The sequence below is a fragment of the Homarus americanus genome, unplaced genomic scaffold (assembly GCF_018991925.1).
Source record: "Homarus americanus isolate GMGI-L3 unplaced genomic scaffold, GMGI_Hamer_2.0 scaffold11022, whole genome shotgun sequence".
NCBI classification, from domain to species: domain Eukaryota; kingdom Metazoa; phylum Arthropoda; class Malacostraca; order Decapoda; family Nephropidae; genus Homarus; species Homarus americanus.
Window position 1 is genome coordinate 18,021,814 of NW_024737068.1, and position 18,489 is coordinate 18,040,302.

Here is an 18,489-nt window from a genome sequence, read left to right on the forward strand (position 1 = left end):
GCATATCATTGACGGTTATTGACAACAGAACATCTCTTTTTACAGATTGAGTCATGATGGATGAAGAAGAGCTCACGTGTGTATTGTGCCAGAAAGCCATATCATCAGACCAGCTAAGATCTAAACTAACACAAAGGGTTGCGATGGCATTAACAAAGCAAGTGAGGCAGGGCATGATGACATTTGTGCTATTCCTGGACAATATGTTCACCAAGACTGTCGCAGAGTTTACATTAACCCTCATTGTATAGAAAAATCCAATCGCAAGAGGGCTTATGATTCTTCAACTTCAACTAGTGAGAAACCAACCCTGAGATCATCATTGGGAACATTTGAATATGCTACACAGTGCCTCTTTTGTGGACACAGATCCTCGACAAGGCAAGAATCCAGAACTAAAACTTATTCCAATTAATAAGGTCTATCTGCAAGTTTACTCAGTCATAAAAAATATTTGTACCATAAATGTGGACAATACAAATCTTATATTTTAGTACATATTACTTGAAAAGTTGCAAGAAGAAAAAATATGCGTCTCTTCCATGCCATGACAAATTTAAACACATTCAAGCCTCTTCTTATCGTAGAAAAAAAGTTAACTAAAAAGAAAAACATTTTCTTACATTTGTTTACACCGAGAACACCGGCACAAGCAACAACATTGCCGAGATACTCAGCACAGTGGACAATAAACCAGCTTTGGTGGTCTTCCTCGGCTTGGAGAAGGCCTTCGAACTAGCAAATCCACTGGCCATTATAACGACGCTCGCCGAAAAAGGCGTCAAAGGAAGATTGCTGGGGTGGATCCAGAACTACCGTACACAGAGAGAAGCAAGAGTACGCTTTCAGGGGGCAACGTCAAGCTACAGGGTCCACGAAAACGGAACCCCACAAGGAGGCATCCTCAGTCCAACGTTGTTCAATGTCCTGATGGAAAATCTAGTCAGACTTTCTCAGACAAACACCCAAGCTCCTCTGCTATGCAGACGACTTACAGTAAGAGGAGCAAACAAACTAGTTAACACGCAACACGCACTCCAACTTATAGAAGAAGAGTGCAACAGACTTGGACTCAAGATAAATCCAGCCAAGTCGAAAGCGATGGCCATCTGCACAGACACACCAGACATGATGCCCTCCATACAAAACACGCCGGTAGTCTGGACCAACACCCACCAGTGTCTTGGAATCTGGTTCGACCAGAAACTCACTTTCAAGTTGCAACTCGAGTATCGCAGGCACAGGACGAAGAGCAAACACAACATAATGAGGTCGCTCACCAGCACAACCGCAGGAGCGAACATACACGTGCTCAAAGCCTACTACACAGCCGCCATCAGATCGCCGGTAGATTACAGTGCTGAGAGAAGACCAGATAGCTAAGCTAGAAGTTATCCAAAATAATGCTCTCAGGACCATGCTCGGAGCTCCCATGTGGACCAGAATTTGCAATTTGCAAATGGAAACTGAACTGCCACCCCTGGCAGTACGATTCAAGTAGGTGACAGCCGGTCTCCTCGCCAAAATCTGTAGATCAGATAAGCCCACAGCTGCCAAAACGCGAATCAGTGCCTCCCTCCACATCGACCACAGAGTGCGAGGGGCCACCTGGTTGCACGAGGCAAGCGAGGTCATCGGGCACCTGCAAGCAGAAACACTCGTCAAGAACAACCAGGACACACGAGACAAGGATTATGTAGTTCCACCACCATGGAGTCCTCCACCAGCCACACTCAAAATCACCGAACTAGGTGATAGCAAAGCCAACCTCCAGAAGGACCTCAATAGAATAACTAGAAGCTATAGCCACCGAGACACCGGCTGATGCAGCATCATACTTCACAGACGACTCGGTGGACCTAAAACATCATGGATCCGGAGTGGCCTTCTACACCCAAGGTCAGACCCTCCTATGGAAACTTTGTAATGACTGCTCCACCCTACAAACAGAATTGGTAGCAATCTCAAAGGCCCTACAACACGATGCAACACAACACAACAAATCCATCACAATTCACATGGAATCGAAAACGGCCATGCCGGCGCTGCAACACAGTCAGCCAAGAGACAACGTCCACAGTATATCCTCGATCCTCGCACAGCTACAGGACTTCCAAAGACAAAATCGCCCAGTCGTCTTACATTGGATTCCCAGTCATGTAGGGATTGGGGGAAACGACATGGCAGACAAAGCAGCTAAGGCAGCCACACGTTCTAGAAGTGTACACATTCAAGTTCCAGCAAGCGTGCAACAGATCAAGTACCACCTCAGAAAGACTAGTAGGTTGCCAACTCGGATTTTCAAATGTCGCTAGGCTGGTACCTAAAAGTAGCTAAATGTCGCTAAATCTTCCATGAAAAGTCGCTAGCTATTATTCCCCCCCTTCAGTAATTTGATGCAAATAATATTTTCATAATGCCGACTATAATGGACGGAGTATAAATAAAATGCATTATGTAAAAATAAAAATATTATTTTTTTTAAAGTTTAATGTGCACACTTACCTATTATTCAATAGTAATTGCATCCCAGTCCTCTTCGTAGTCGTCGGCAGTGTGAACAACTGTAGAGCTGGAAGCATGTGAAGTGCTTGGTTCAGGTTCTCGTGCAGATATCTTGTAATTGTATGCCTCCACAGTCCCTATCTTTCTTAAAATATCACTAGGAAGTTCATAACTTGCACAACAGGTGTTCTGTCTTCTTAACCCATACTTTATTGTAAGAATTGCCTTTAATGTCGAGTTTCATTTTGTTGCGCAACTTTGATTTCACAAAGTTCATATTACTAAATGTGCGCTCTACATCTGCGTTTGAATGAGGAAGAGATAAGGCAGCGAGTGCAATTTCAGCCAGATCATGGTAAGGGTTTTCACCTGTCGCATCTCTGTAATTTGCCACTTCTGACCACAATTTTAGGGTGTTAGATGCATGGACGGGCTGACATCAAGTGATCAGGAAATAGACGTGTCCCTCCTGTACCACGACCCGTTCAAGTGTATTAAACTTTTCTTATTATTTATTGTCCCTGTAACCCCGTTGCTATATATTATGGCTCGAAATTAGGAAAACTGAGTTTTCATGGACAGTCCAAAAGTATCCAGAAAGTCGCTAGATTTTGTGGATATCTCTAGATTTGCGACAAGTCGCAAATCGCTCTAAAATGTCGCTAGAAAAAAGCAAAAAGCTCTAGATCTAGCTACAAAGTCGCTAAGTTGGCCAGCTCCACATTCCAAAGAGCTTCCTTCACGCATTCAACGCTGGTTCCCAATCAGCCTTCATCTGGCAACACTGGTAGAAGTAAAGGTAGCCGTTCAAGCAATTTGTATTTGTTAGCTTCAGTTTGGTATTGTTTATAATTTTGATTAAACTCTTCGCTGTTCTTCTGTAGATCTCCAAAATTTCAAACTGTGGTTTAGTCATTTATAACCTTAGGATGATTTGAAGTATTTTTCGCGCACTTACGAACGTTATGTTTGTTTTGATAACACAGCTGATTTTGTCCACTTGTCCGATTTTCCTAGTAACGTATCGTTTTTAACTATAATAGGAGGGAAATTATGTTTATAATGATAATATATGGTTGAAAATATACTAAAAACATAAATTGTATGTTTTAATGAAGTTAAAAAATTGTATCTTCAAGTAAAAATAATAAATAATTATGGACGAAGTATAACTTGACATAATCGAAGACAGGTTTTCATTCATACCCTTCACCAACGCGAGTTACGACGCAGTCCTGGAAACAAAGGTGAAATTTTATACAAAGAGGAGTCTTTATGTGCGTGATCCCATGCAGCTGAAAAATAGTATGGCAATGAGAGAAAAGGTCCATAGCCTACGTTTCAACCAAGACCATGGTATGTATTGAAATGTTTATCTTAGATTGGTTAGAAATAATTGTGTACTAATATGCTTAACACATTTGGTAAAGGTATAGAAGAGGGTAGCCACCAGAACGAAAAGTCCCAATTGGTTGAAAATTTTTCTACACACTAATATCATGATATTAAATACATAAATGGGTAAATTTTTACTTTAGGACATGAGTCCCTAGGGGTTGACCAATATGTTTTTCCAATGTAGTTTGGTGTGTTTTAAACGAATCTGACCTTCATTTTTGGCGGAAATTGCTCGTTCTCCCCCCCCCCCCCTGGGAAATCGGGGTTTTTGTGTGGGGGAGAAAACGAAAACGAGTCATTTGACCTGACAAAACCTAACCTAACTCCTAGCCGGACCCCCGGTAGGCCTAGCTTAAACTAACCTAAATGTTTTAGTAGTTAAAAAACTTTGGGATTCAAGTTGGATAAGTTTAGGTTTAGGAAGGAGAGAGGAAGGAACTTTTTTACAAATAGGGTGGTGGACGAGTGGAACAAGCTTAGCAACCTTGTAGTAAGTGCTGGAACGCTGGAAAGTTTCAAAGGGAGGCTAGATAGATTCATGGATGATAGAGAGTGGTAGTAACTCTCGACAGGAGATGCCATTCACAGGCCAACCGGCCTATTGCAGACTCTTTATGTTCTTATGTTCTTATGTCCGAAAGTAAAATACCTTAGTTAAAAGTGGAAGTGACCGGTGATACTTGAGAATTTAATGGAATGATCGTCTTTCTTGTAAAACTCGGCAATAAACTTAAAATAATCGTAGGAGAACAACTGACAACTAACCTCCACCACGGTCATTGTGAGACTGGTCACAGAAATTACCCAGACTGCTTCCTTTGGAAAAAAAAAATTATTATATAGGACTACTGTAACACGCCAGGGCTGCATAGCACTGATGCGGCCGTATCATCTCATGTCCAGAAAATACCTCAAATTTCATCATATCATAGTATGTTCTTTCTGTTTAATATACCGGGGAAGTTAGGGGAGGTTTGTTTGGTTTGGTTGTTTAGGTCTTTTCTTCTTAGCCACAAATGTTAAGTATCATTTATTTAAAAAATATAAATTTTTAAACATATTTCCACAAACTACAACAGTGTCCATTATAATATAACAATGAAAATCCGACGTTTTTATAATTGTTTTCAATCAATTTCACTCGCGGGTTAGCTCTACATAATTACCAAAAAAATCAAATGTGATTGGTCGAAAAAAATTTGCATGATGATATCGACACCACATTGGTCACGACTGGATGATGTCAGTCAACATTGTGCATGCGTGATGCGCAGATAACATCACCTCACAGACGAAGACTGAAAACTACTTAAAATCAATTAAATTAAATTGTGTTGCTATCATCCATATCTGCCAAAATGCTCAGAATAGTGAGATCTAAATGTTTCAGTAGTTTATAACTTTCGGGAGCGCTATGACCGAAAGTAAAATAATACCCAAAAATGGAAATGACAATGCATAGAACCTAATTGAACCTGACCTAACATACCCAACCTATATGTTTGTTAAGTCAGGTTCTATGCCTTATCGTGCTAATTTATGTGTTAAACAACTTACCTTAATATTGAGGTTGATATACAGCAGCAATGGCGAGAGGAATACGTGAAAGCGTTCACCATCATTTAGGAAACGTCTCTTGAAAAGGGATTCAGTGATAACCAATGAAAATGGAGCTGGGAGGAGAATTGTGAAGCAGGATAGAGTTAATAAAAAGATTATCAGGTTATATTAGGTTCTATGCATTCTCGTTTCCATTTCTGTGTTTAATATCATGTTATTAGCATTATATAAAAAAATAAATACAAAATAATGCATAGAACCTAATAAACCCATAGGTTGGGTATGTTAGGTCAGGTTCAATTAGGTTCTATGCATTGTCGTTTTTTTTGTGTTTAATATCATGATATTAGTGTGTAGAAAATTTTTCAACGAATTTGGACAATTCCTTCTTGTGGTCACCCTCTTCTACACCTTTACCTTACATTTCAATATTACTGTAATTATTGATGACTAACACGCAGCCGAAATTCATAGATAACGATTTTAAAAACTCCGCAATTTCACTGGGTTTTTTTAATAGTGGACACAGTTGTAGTTTGTGCAAATGTGCCACATTTATGATAAATATAGTGAAGAGCACCAAAACTTTGGATCTACATTCAAGAAAAAAGTCTCATATATAGAGTACTGTACAGTTACTTGCAGTTTTACATTTCTGTTACCAGTTAAATACTTTTTACATTTACTCTTGGACAGGACGTGGGGTAAATACACATGTCTCGTACACAACAGACTCGGGGCAAACGAGCAGTTCCCCCTGCCCCCACTCCTCTTAAACTATAAAGTTGTATCAAGTAATTACATATTTTCATTAATTTTACCCTTACAAAGACTCCCAAATGATTCACAGTTTTCTAATAGCCCTTGTGGGCTCCATAATATGGTTTCGTGGGCACCATGGTACCCACGAACTACAGGTTGGGGACCACTGCTCTAGTGTGTAATTGTCTGATAGTGAGTAAACATGTTAAGGCTCTATTTATTATGATGCAAGCATTTCTCTTGAAGCATTTTCACGAGCAGCTCTACCTTAATTTTTTCAGAATGATTTGCTACCTCTTAAGAATGGGTTGTATGTTCTTCACTGTGGCATCAACACAGTAATTACAGTTAGGTTTTCTTTAAAATGGTTTGGCAATTTTGTAATTGCCATTATTTCTAGTTTAAATTGTGGAAATAATTATACAAATTTCATGTTTCAGGTTGTTTCATATGTTGTATGGACTCGGGTGTTCGAATATATAATGTGGAACCTCTCGCAGAGAAGACACATTTACGTAAGTTTCAGTAATTATTTTACACAATATTCATGAAGTCAGTTTTTTATTAGTTTATAATATGCTTGCTGTCACTGTTGTTCTGTTCCTTCATCCTCTTTAAATTTGGTAAAGAAATAATGCTGTGAAATGACACTCTAATTTAAATTTTAACTAACTGGAATTACTGATAATTTGTACAATTTTGATTGTTCAAATAATTTGGTTAGGTCAAGAGCAGTCAATCAAGATACTGCATTCTAAAAATGTTCAAAAGATACTACAGTACAGCATGCCCTTCAAATTCGCGGGGGTTCGGTTTTCAAAATGGCTGCGAATTGCCAAATCTGCGAATAACATTTGCTGACGTGGGGGGGGGGGAGTACATTTTGACTTGTGTACAAAGAAATGTATATTCCCTTTATTTGTTTGCTCTTAGGACAAATATTTATTTTACCTGTATTGTATATACAGTACGTACAGGTAAAGGAAATTACTGGCTCTAAAACAAATGGCTCTCTGTCCCAGCCGCAAAAATGACGGCAACTTTAAAACTACCTGCAGACATTCTTGGGTTCATCCAGGGTGTCATCCGCGAATAAGAGAGGACCGCGAATTATCCAGGCGTACTGTACAGTATGTATAACCAGCCAATTCAAAGCTTTTTGTATTGTTTTCATGTCAGTATTCCCTTTGTTTTATCTAGTAAAATTCTGTTTGTAGACGCTCATATTTACATTTTTCATTAATACTGTACAGTACTTTTACTATATATGGAAAGTCATCCTCAATTACAGGTACTTCATTATTAAAGAGTTACAGTACTGTACTCAATTATTGAGTGGCTGTATGCTGCTGTGAAACATTTGAAAGTGGCTAACTTTGACTTTGCTATTTTTATTTACAGTACTGTATATCCTCTTTCAGAGGTTGATTTATAATTCTAAATTTTGCAAGTTTTATTGCCCCTTTCCACCCAAATAATTCGTAGTAATGAAGTCTCATTATATATTTTTGCTACTGAGAATTTTGTGAAGTGAAATATTCTGCTTGGGTGTGCATCATTGCCCTCTACACTCAGTCTCAAGTTATGCTTTTGTCACCTTACTTTGCAGTTTAGTCAGTGCTTCCTGTCTGTCACAGTTTTAATGGTGTATTTTTTTATACCAGTGCCTGTACTTTATTCTTAACCACTTGTGATTTTAATATACATAGCATACTGTATTCTGTAATTACTCCTATAAGTATAAGATGGCCGGCAAGTTATTGTGTGTCATACCATTAATGATCTTCCAACCCCTAATGGGTGATTGTATCTTTTATTTTTATACCAGGAGAGAGCTTAGTTGGCAGTGTTGGTCATGGGGAGATGTTGCATAGAACTAACTTATTGGCAATGGTAGGAGGAGGAGCCGTTCCAAAATATGCAGACAATACTGCTCTTATTTATGACGATCGTACATCAAAATTGGTGCTTGAGTTTACTTTCTCTGCACCAGTACTGGCTGTCAGGTTAAGAAAAGATAGGTAAGAAAAAAAGTTGGTGTACCTTTACTTGTAATATTACTAATGGTACATTAGTTATTGCAATGAATTGTACGAGTTATTCAAATATGTTTCATTTATATATTTCCAAGTTGGATACATACAGCTTATATATTGAGAGAGAGAAAGAGTGGGGGTATTAATTGTAATTTTTCTTTTTAATTCACATGTTCAGATTAGTGGTAGTTTGTCGACGGCAGATACATGTCTTCTCCTTCCCTCACGCTCCTCAGCGTCTTTTCACTTGTGAGACTCGGGACAATCCTCTGGGGCTGTGTGAGGTGTCCCCCCTCCCCTCAGCCGACAGACACATATTGTGTTTTCCTGCCCACAAACTTGGTGCTGTTCAGTTAGTGGTGAGTATAGTACAAATATTATGAAGAGATTATTACATAGATATACACTTCCTGTCAGAGTTGGAAACACAGGTACTGTATTCACAGTTCTTGAGCCATAATTTTGTATGTGCTTATGTTTAATGCTACCTGTATTTAGAAAGTTTTGAATTTTAGTAACTCGATAAGTTTCAAAATCATTAGCCATCCATTTATGATTAATATTGGAAAACCTTAAATTTACCATTTAGTTTGTTGATTCCCATCCTCTAAGATTTGGAACTTTTTTGTGATAGGAAACTAACTACTGTACTGTAATTCATAAATTAGTCCCAGTTTATAATGTCTCAGATTTTCACTCAGGACTCCTGATTCTAATTCATGATCAATACCTCACTTCTTTGTGATTATTTACATATTTTTTTAGCAGTGACAGTCATAAGATACAGGGAAATAGAATGTGCTTATACTGTACACACACAATATTTTTTTTAGAATATTCACTGTGAACATTTGAGCAAATTAGCATTTCAGTATAATTTACACACAGGCAAAGAAATTTTGGTTGTCACCTGATGTTGGTACAGAAAAATGCTGAATTGTGGCACATGGCATAGGAAGTATGAACTCAATAAAGCCATGATATTATTGGCACTGTATCTACATATCTGTTTATTGCTATTCAGGATCTTCTGACAACAGAATCAACTGTCTCTCAAGCCCCACTTACTGTCCAAGCACATAAGAGTGAGCTCGCTTGCCTCAGTGTGAACCGTGAGGGCACGTTGTTAGCTACAGCATCACTCAAAGGCACATTGATTAGGGTATGGGACACTGCTCGGAGAGTGTTACTGGCTGAGCTGAGGAGAGGCTCTGACCCGGCCACACTCTACTGGTGAGTACAGAGGAAATTTGTATTGTTCTCTTATGGTGTTTCATCCCTTTCTTATTAAAGTGCTTATTAAAGTGTTCCTGCAAACTATTTTCATTTCATCTGGATATTTCAAGATCCATGTAATATGTATTTTGTATGTGAATCATTTCTCTTTTCCTGACTTGCTTCTTCCTATTATAAATTTATTATGCATTATGGAAAATATATCCTAAGATAGTGGTGCAGTAGTATTTCTGACTTCCGGTATGGTATACAGGTACCTCTATGTGCACAATTTGTACAGTAGTTCATAATAGAGGTAACTTGTACATTTTATTAATCTCATTTTGTTAAAAAAAATTATATTAAAGAAATTATACAGACCTGTTTTTTGTCTATTTTATTGATATTATTGAGGGTTGCCGATTTTTATAATACAGGTTGACTACCCTTTATCCGAAATTCCGAAAACCGAAAAGCTCTAAAAAGCGAAAGTTTTTTGGTGGGGGGGCTTTTTTTTTTTTTTTATGGAATTATTAGCCCACCCAGGCACAGTTCAATGACCCACATAGGGGCCTGGGGGGCGAAAATGTAATAGTATTAATAATAATTATTCATAGTAAATAAAATTTTTAATAAAAATACACCAAAATAAAATAATAATGATTACAATAATAATAATAAAATAAAATAATAAAAATAATAATAATAATAATAATAATAATAATAAAATATAATAATAAAATATAATTATAATAATAATAAAATATAATTATAATAATAATAAAATATAATTATAATAATAATAATAATAATAATACAGTAATAATAATATTAATAATAAAATATAATAATAAAATTAATAATAATAATAAAATATAATAATAAAATTAATAATAATAATAAAATATAATAATAAAATTAATAATAATAATAATAATAATAATAATAAAATATAATAATAAAATTAATAATAATAATAATAATGTAATAATAAAATAATAATAATACAGTAAAGAAATACAAGAAAGAAAAAAGATCAAAAGTGAGAAACACGACCTAGACCTATGAATTATTATTATTATTATTTTAATTTTTATTATATTTTCGACCCCCAGGCCCTGATGTGGGTCAGTGATCTATGCCTGGGTGATCTAATACACATAAAAAAAAAAAACTTTACCATTCTGAAAACTGAAAAATTCCGAAAACCGAAATGCCTCTGGCCCCAAGGATTTCGGATAAAGGATTGTCAACCTGTATTACAAAATATTTGTTACACCATTTTCTTACATTTTTTGTCCAAAGGGAGTAACAAAATGTTAAATTAAAATGCCAAAATAAAAGAGACTGCTGTTGTTCATGGGTGTTGAGAACAGAAACTTAAGGTAGATGTGGTCCTGTAATTTTGCTATCCAGTACAGTACTGTATATCATTGTGGGGGCTGGCACAGATTTTTTTTCACTTACTGTACTTTACTTAAATTCCCTTAAATCAGCTCAGCAAATTAGACCTCAAGTACAGTTAGTTCTAAGTCAAACTGGGCATAAGTATTGATCCAGTCAGTGCCTCAGTTACTGTACTACACTGAAACTGTTTGTAGTCCCTCATTTACTCTCCTTATCAGTAAGAAGAGATTAATTATTTATTTTAATGTCTTACAGTATCAACTTCAGTGGTGATAGTGAATTCCTGTGCTGCTCAAGTGACAAAGGGACTATCCACATTTTCGCCCTTAAAGACACACGGCTAAATCGCCGTTCAACGTAGGTATTTTGTTTTATTGTACCGTACAGTAGTTTAGAAATTTTCTGTCTACATTATGTCTTGAAATACTTCATTTCTTGATACAGTACATTGTTCTTTTTAAATTCACTTCGTCAGGCATTTTCAGATTTTGCATATCAAAATAAAAATGTAGTCTTGCATTCTTCTCAAACTTTCTATTAAATTGTGTGGATTTTTTTTTAGGAAATTTTGATACCAAATGTTCTGCTTGTTCTTAAGTTGTGTGAATAATGTCATTGGAAGCTGAGATTATGTGATACATTGTAGTTGGAGATTGACATTCGTTGCCAAACTGTACAGTACTGTATTTAGAGATTGACATGGGGGTACAAAACTGTAGATCTACAGTATGTATACTACCTCTTCATATAAATCATAATCCTCAGGTTCTCAAGAATGGGATTCTTAGGAGGGTACATGGAGTCACAGTGGGCCTTAGCAAACTTCACTGTTCCTCCTGAGTGTGCCTGTGTATGTGCCTTTGGAGCCAACTCTACTGTGTATGGTGAGAACTTATACATGTACTGTAATTAAAACTTTAGTAAGATTATTTATCAGATACCTCACAGATACTTCGGTATACAGTATGTGGCAGATAAATTGTTCTAGATTGTTTCTTGCTCGCCCTATATTTTATAAAACCTGTAGATCCATTCTTGGGGTAAGCTAAATTGGCATATAATAAGAACAGAAGTATGTAGGGTTATTTTTTACAGTTTTGTGAAAATTGGATAATAATGAAAATAAAAACACAAAACTTTGTAGTGATCACCTGGTAAGAAAATTGTTTAGATGAACTAATTTTGTAAATAAATTTTTAACGTTATAAACACAGTAATATAAAAAAAAAAGATATATACTGTATATGACAGATTTAATTTTTATTGCAGTTCTTTTCTCAGAAAATCATTTGTATGAATTGATTTCATTTATTTTTTACGGGGAATAGCCCACCCGGGCACAGGTCACTGACCCACAACGGGGCGAAAAAATAATGGTAAAAAGAAATTAAAAATAGAAAAGAAAAAGATTATATTAATCTACACCACGAAGATGTTGGAAAACCAGCTTTTTAAAGTGAGACAGAATGTATAAGTATGGAAACACAGAAGAAGGCAGAGCATTCATCAGTTTGACTGTGTGAGGAAAGAAGGATGTACTATAACAGGTTATTCTAGTGTGACCGACATCCACAGAGAAACGGTGGGCATCGCGAGCAAGACGAGTGTTACGAGCCCCCGGCCCTGCCGGGTACACACAGGATGCCAAATCCACCGAACATTGACCATTAAAGTACTTATAAAAGAGAGAGAGTGAAGCAACATTGCAGCAAAGAACGATTATAAACTAAAGGAGGAGAGTTAATAAGACGAAATGCCCTTGATTCCACCCTATCTAACAGTTGGACAGAAGAAGAGCCACCCCAGATACAAGGGCAGTACTCCTAGTTAGGTCAGACACCAGATAAAAAACTTCATTACAAGATTTTTTTTCACCTCTGTTGTAAGTTATGGGTATTCTGATCTCCAGCTCTTAGTAGAGTTTTTATTCTATTTTATTTATTTTTTAACTCAAGATGGTTTCTGCCCAATATCTGAGTACAGGGGGTCCCCAGGTTATGAACGAGTTCCGTTCCTTTTATGCATCTCGAATCACTTAATTTAAGAGAAAAGAAGAAATTGAATGATAAAATACAATAGAAGAAAGTAAAAGTTTAACACTTACATTGAAACCTTGGAGCTGTCAGATCTTCTACCCATATCACTAACAATCTTTTCCATTTCAATTAACATTCCACTTCTTTGTTTTGTTACCACAGTTGAGTGCATTGGTGTAGATCCTTTTACATGTTCAAGAATTTTGTGTTTGTCTTTCAAAATTATTCCGATCGTTGACCGACTGAAGCCCAACGCTTTACCAATTACTGCTGGTGTTTCACCTTTTTCAGAACGTTTAATTTCACCAACTTTCACTTCCATTGCAATTGTTTTCCTTTTCTTGGATGTACTACTATCACTTACATCAGGTTTGCATTTGGGAGCCATGATGAAGGCAGAAAAATAGAGTTAATGAGAAACAATAATAGTTTGCACTTGACCACACATTACTGAGGTGAGGCATACTGACGCTCCCTCAAGGTGCGTGGCTGGGTGATGCATTACTCCCCACCCCCTGCTCTGCCTTGCCACTATGCCATGCAAACTAGTTCTTGTATGTTAATACTACGAACCAGTTGTACCTATGTCGGATTCTTAAAATAATTGATCTTATGGGATCGTGTTCGTAACTCGGGAACCCCCTGTACAGGTGAGCCTCTATTTGCAATGGAGTTAGGGTCCTGAACACCCCTATTGCAGATCTAAATATTGTAAATCAGGTTCATTATAATATGGGGTTCAATATGATAGGTTCCTGGCCAGTCGGACACCCATATGTATCACTGAAAAAAAAAATCTAGAATACTACTAGCACTACAACACAATTAAACAACACTCACCACATCATTATGAACAAGTCTGGTCATCATCACATGTCTACTTCAAGGCAAAGGGGACTCTTGAAGGTGGAGTGGAGACATCAATCCGAGTCTGAAGAGGCTAGAGACACAGTGTGGACTGGAGGTGTAGCCTTTGTCCAGGCCTTAAAGATGGTGAAGTGCAAAAACACTTAAAGTCACTAGAGCAGGGATAGCATTTCACAGTCTGTGCAAAAATACTTCAGTCACTAAAACAGGGATAACACTTCACAGTCACTAAAGCAGGGATAGCACTTCACAGTCTGTGCAAAAACACTTCACAGTCACTAAAGCAAAAAAGCACTTCACTGTCAGAGCAAAAGCACTTAACAGAAAAAACACTTCACAGCCAATAAAACTGAGTACTGTATGTGTACTGTACACTGTAAAACTTTGTAATTTCCTGCAACTGTAAGGGAAAAAATTATATAAAATTTATGATACTGGTTGCCGCTGCTCACCTCGTGTTCACAACAACAGAGGCAAAGCATTTTTCAGTCACAAAAAACATAGCAAAAAAACACTTAACGGTCACCAAAACAGAGTTCTATATGAACGTTAGTGATGTCCTCTCAACCTAAGGTAAGAAAGAAAAAAAACCCTTGATGCTAAATAACAACACCGATGATAAAAGAAAACATTGAGCTCCATATCCAACATACGTGTACCGGTAAACAGGAAGAAACAATGACTGGACTGAAGTTCACCAGTGTGCCATGAGGAAGCATTCGGGTAGATAACACCTCAGCTGACAAATGATGTGAGTGATGTGTTCAATATTCTAAGTTGGCAGGATGATGAATATCATAAATGTGAGTTTGTTTACATTGCAAATCGGGGAGGGGTCTTAATATATCAGCATCGTTAACGGTTTTAGTATACAGTGGTCCCTCGGTTAACGAGCACAATTCGTTTCAGAAGGTCGCTCGTTAACCGAAAAATTCGTTAACCGAAACCATTGTTTCAATGGGTTTTTGGGTAATTGGTTCCAGGTCACCGAAAATTACATACAAACTAAAAATAAATGCAGTAAAGTACACTTACTTTGAGGTGTGCATGTAGAAGGCTTCTGGTTGATGATGATGATGATGGGAATTAGAATGGGGGTGGAGGAGAAGGGAGAAGAGAAGGAAGTGGGGGTGGAAGAGAAGTCACCCCATGCTGCCATTTCACCCATAAAATTTTAGTTCACTTGGTATAATTCAAGATTATTTTCTTTAAATCAACACTGCACTGCGCTATATATTGTCAATATGTAAAATATATTTCAAAATGGTCAATAATTTGACTGGAAACACAGAAAAAAAGCATTAATGTTGAAGAGTCTCAAACAAAATGTTCCTTCCTCTGAACTGGTAAACAAACTGACGCCAAGCTTGGTGTGTTGAATGGCTGTTTGGCTCGCTAAAAACTAGTTTTCTGTACTTCAATTATGTTCAATAATTGTTAAAATGACTAAAAAATTTAATATAAAACTTTTAAAATTATTGAATAGTACAACCTTCTTGATGTTTACTAAAATGGTAAGGAATTTAAGCCCTAAAACCGATGACTGTATTGGCGGACTAATACTACAGCTGGTGGGCAGCCAAATGCAGGCGAAAACATGTTGGGAAAAATTCGTAAGGAATTCGTTAACCAAGGGTTTGCTCGTTAACCGAAGTGAAGAATCTTATGGAAGGTAATTCGTTAATCGAAATTTCGTTAACCGAGGGATCACTGTATCAGCATCGTTAACATGAATTATCGTAGAGGTTTACCTGTACTGTAGTACGGATACAGTGATACCTCTGTTAGGTGGAACAATTGGTGCAGAAATCTTTTAGGGATGAGAGATTTCTAAGTAATGAGACAACTTTCTGAAAACCAGAAAAAATCTCACATTCCCGGAATTTTTTTGGGTACTTACTAGGAAAAGTTCCCGAGACTCTAAATTACACTATCACATCATCCCCAGAATGATTCTGGGTGCTGGGGAAGGTTTTCTTAGTCTAAACATGGACAAAAGCCCTCGCATTACATTTAGACTGCGGGCACGAGCAAAAATATTTATGGCTAGCAATAAAGTGTACTGTATACAGTAATATCTCCATTAGCCGGAATCCCTCAAACCCGGAAATCTCCGATAGCAGGAATTGAAATTTGTTCAGAAAATCATTAGACAATACAATATGCTTCCAATATTTTCCCAGGCGGTAGTACCTCCGTGTTTGGTAGCTGCCTATTACCTACTTGTCGTGCACTCATTTTATGTGCAAGCATTGAGAAAATATTTATAATAAGTGTTGTAGTTTATGGAATACATGTGGATGTATTTTTTTTTTTCAGCAATCTGTGTGGATGGGACCTTCCATAAATATGTGTTTAAAGCAGACGGCTGCTGCAACCGAGAGTCATTTGATGTTTACCTGGATCTAGTTGCTGATGAGGAGTTCTGAGTAAAGTAGGTGGTAGCATGAATTCAGAATAAAAGAACTTGTGCAGCTGTTTGGAGCTGCTAAAAATGGTTGTACAGAACTAAACAACAGCATTATACTGTTCATCAAATGAGTTCATGTCATACAAATTGCCTAAAATATTATTTTAGTCCAGTATATTGAAGTTTCCTCGGAATTTTGAGTTGCTTGAAATGTAATATTTTTTTTTATTCTGAGTATTTTGAGAGTACAGTATATCTGATTTCTTAAGTTTAATATAAAATAAATTATAAATTTCCATTAAATAGTTGTGTGTTTTGCAAAATAATATTGTATGTAATTGTGTGGAACCAAAATATAATATTTTTTACAGTACAGTAGAACGTCGATATAACACGAGATACGTTCCAAGAGAGGTCGCTTTAAACCGAATTCGCACTAAATCGAAGTGTTGTTTCAATGGAATAATTTAGTTTGGTACTTGAGAGAAACACAAACTACTAAAAAGACTGAGAGTCTACCCAGATGCACCTCATCCCATCTCCTAGAAAAAACAAAACATTGTTTTTTGTAGTATTATGTTAAGACAAACACTAATAAATCAACACAGCTAAAATTATTGGACGTGAAATGGTCTGTTTACTAGGGATCAGCCGACGGGAAGATGGAGGGGTGGGGGAGAGGTGAGGTGATATGTTTGACAGTTGATGCCAAGGTCTAGTGCTTATTTATTTATCTGTCCTTAAGAGTGACTAAGTTTTTCTCTTATAAAATGTCACTGAACTGACATGTTCTAATTAATTTTATTACAAAGGGCTAAAATTTTTATCTCTTGAGCAAAATATATGACGTTTCTATTAAAATTATTCGCTGTCTTGCAAGGATTCTAGCAATGCAAATTATATTCTCCTAACTTAAGTATGTGATATTATATAAGATAAAAACTTTAAGCCTATAACCACCAAACCCTGGCTGGGGGGTAGGGGAGGTGACAGTGACATGTTTGACAGTTGGCGCCTAAGGTCTAGTGAAGTATTTATTTCTTTATTTATGTTCTTTAGATTGAGTTTTTGTTTTTTGTTTCTAAAATGTCACAGAGTGACCTGGGAGAATATAATTTACATTGCTGGAATTCTTATAAGATAGTGATTAATTTGAATATAATCATGGTATAGTTTGCACAAGACAAAAATTTTAGTAATCATTTAGTACATTATTTTCAGTATATGTACAGTACAGTCTAGTGTGCCCAGAGAAACATTAGGCGCGAATTTTAAAATATGATGCACCAGATTGACTCGCTCAAAATAGGAGATTCGCTTTATATTAAAACATTGTCCTTAATTGTGGGTGTCGCTTTAAATTGACGTTCTGCTGTAGTGTACTATGTAGTTCCAATATCTTAATGCAAAAATAAAGCATATAAATATAAATACTGAATTGGGAGAGATGATATAGGAGCACGAGGTGGATATACCTGTATCATCCCATCTGGGTGGCAGCTTGAGCACTACTGTGTAGTCTTTATCATTTCTATCTATATCATGCACTCCTGTTATTTTCATTTCAGAGGGGCGTACGACCAGAGTGAACAAAGCGCCACTATGGTCAGTATCAAAATTTATTCACAAAAGGATGGGGAAACCACCTATCCCGAGCGAGACTCGGTTACTCAGAATGGAAGTGGCAGTATTGTCGATTTTGTTAATTAAAACTACCCAAGTGTCACTACGTACAGGGCTGGTGGCAGCAGATCACAGGGAAGAAAGCGCCTGAAGTGTCTGATCACCTCATGTCTCTCGTACTGTGTAGGCCTTTACTTTGGTTTCATATTTTACATTATTGTCAGATGTCATTAAGCACTGTACTGTATTACTAAACACTTTTATTTACATGGCTCATTAACCCTTTCACGTACGAGATAAGTTTTCCAGTTCCAAGATCACATTTCTGAGGCCCCAAGGCAAGCGAGACAGTGCACGGTGAATATTTTTTTTGCTTTATCAATTCCCCCCCAAAAATAAAACTTGTTTTTATTGGCATAACCATATATCTTTGGCTTCATAACTGATTGTTCTGTAACATAAGCTTTCATCACTTATAATAAATATGAGAAAAAAATACACACCAATACGTTCACAACCTCCTGGCTCAAAATTGCCCCCCCGTTCTTAGCACAAGTGAATGAATTGAAAGAGGCTTTAGTGCTGAAAGAGCGAGATACAGGTTACAGGTTTCACAGTTAAGCTTCTTATTCATTTTGGATACAACAAACCCATAATAAGTTAGTTTTGT

At 36.8% G+C, this 18,489-nt stretch overlaps 1 protein-coding gene across 2 annotated transcripts; it reads left to right on the plus strand.

Annotated features, from left to right (window-relative positions):
- The first annotated feature begins 3,686 nt into the window (after nt 1-3,686).
- On the plus strand, nt 3,687-18,205 carry LOC121873035 (WD repeat domain phosphoinositide-interacting protein 4-like). 2 transcript variants are annotated; one of them, XM_042376338.1, is made up of 9 exons: nt 3,687-3,861; nt 6,666-6,740; nt 8,054-8,246; nt 8,440-8,620; nt 9,286-9,494; nt 11,139-11,240; nt 11,649-11,767; nt 16,106-16,220; nt 17,765-18,205. In XM_042376338.1, the coding sequence occupies exons 1-8, from the start codon at nt 3,795-3,797 to the stop codon at nt 16,213-16,215; spliced, it is 1,056 nt and encodes a 351-aa protein (XP_042232272.1). In that variant the 5' UTR covers nt 3,687-3,794; the 3' UTR covers nt 16,216-16,220; nt 17,765-18,205. The 2 variants fall into 2 exon arrangements, with proteins under 2 accessions (XP_042232272.1, XP_042232273.1); XM_042376339.1 differs by lacking the exons at nt 3,687-3,861; nt 6,666-6,740 and adding an exon at nt 7,242-7,355.
- The last annotated feature ends 284 nt before the right edge of the window (nt 18,206-18,489 follow it).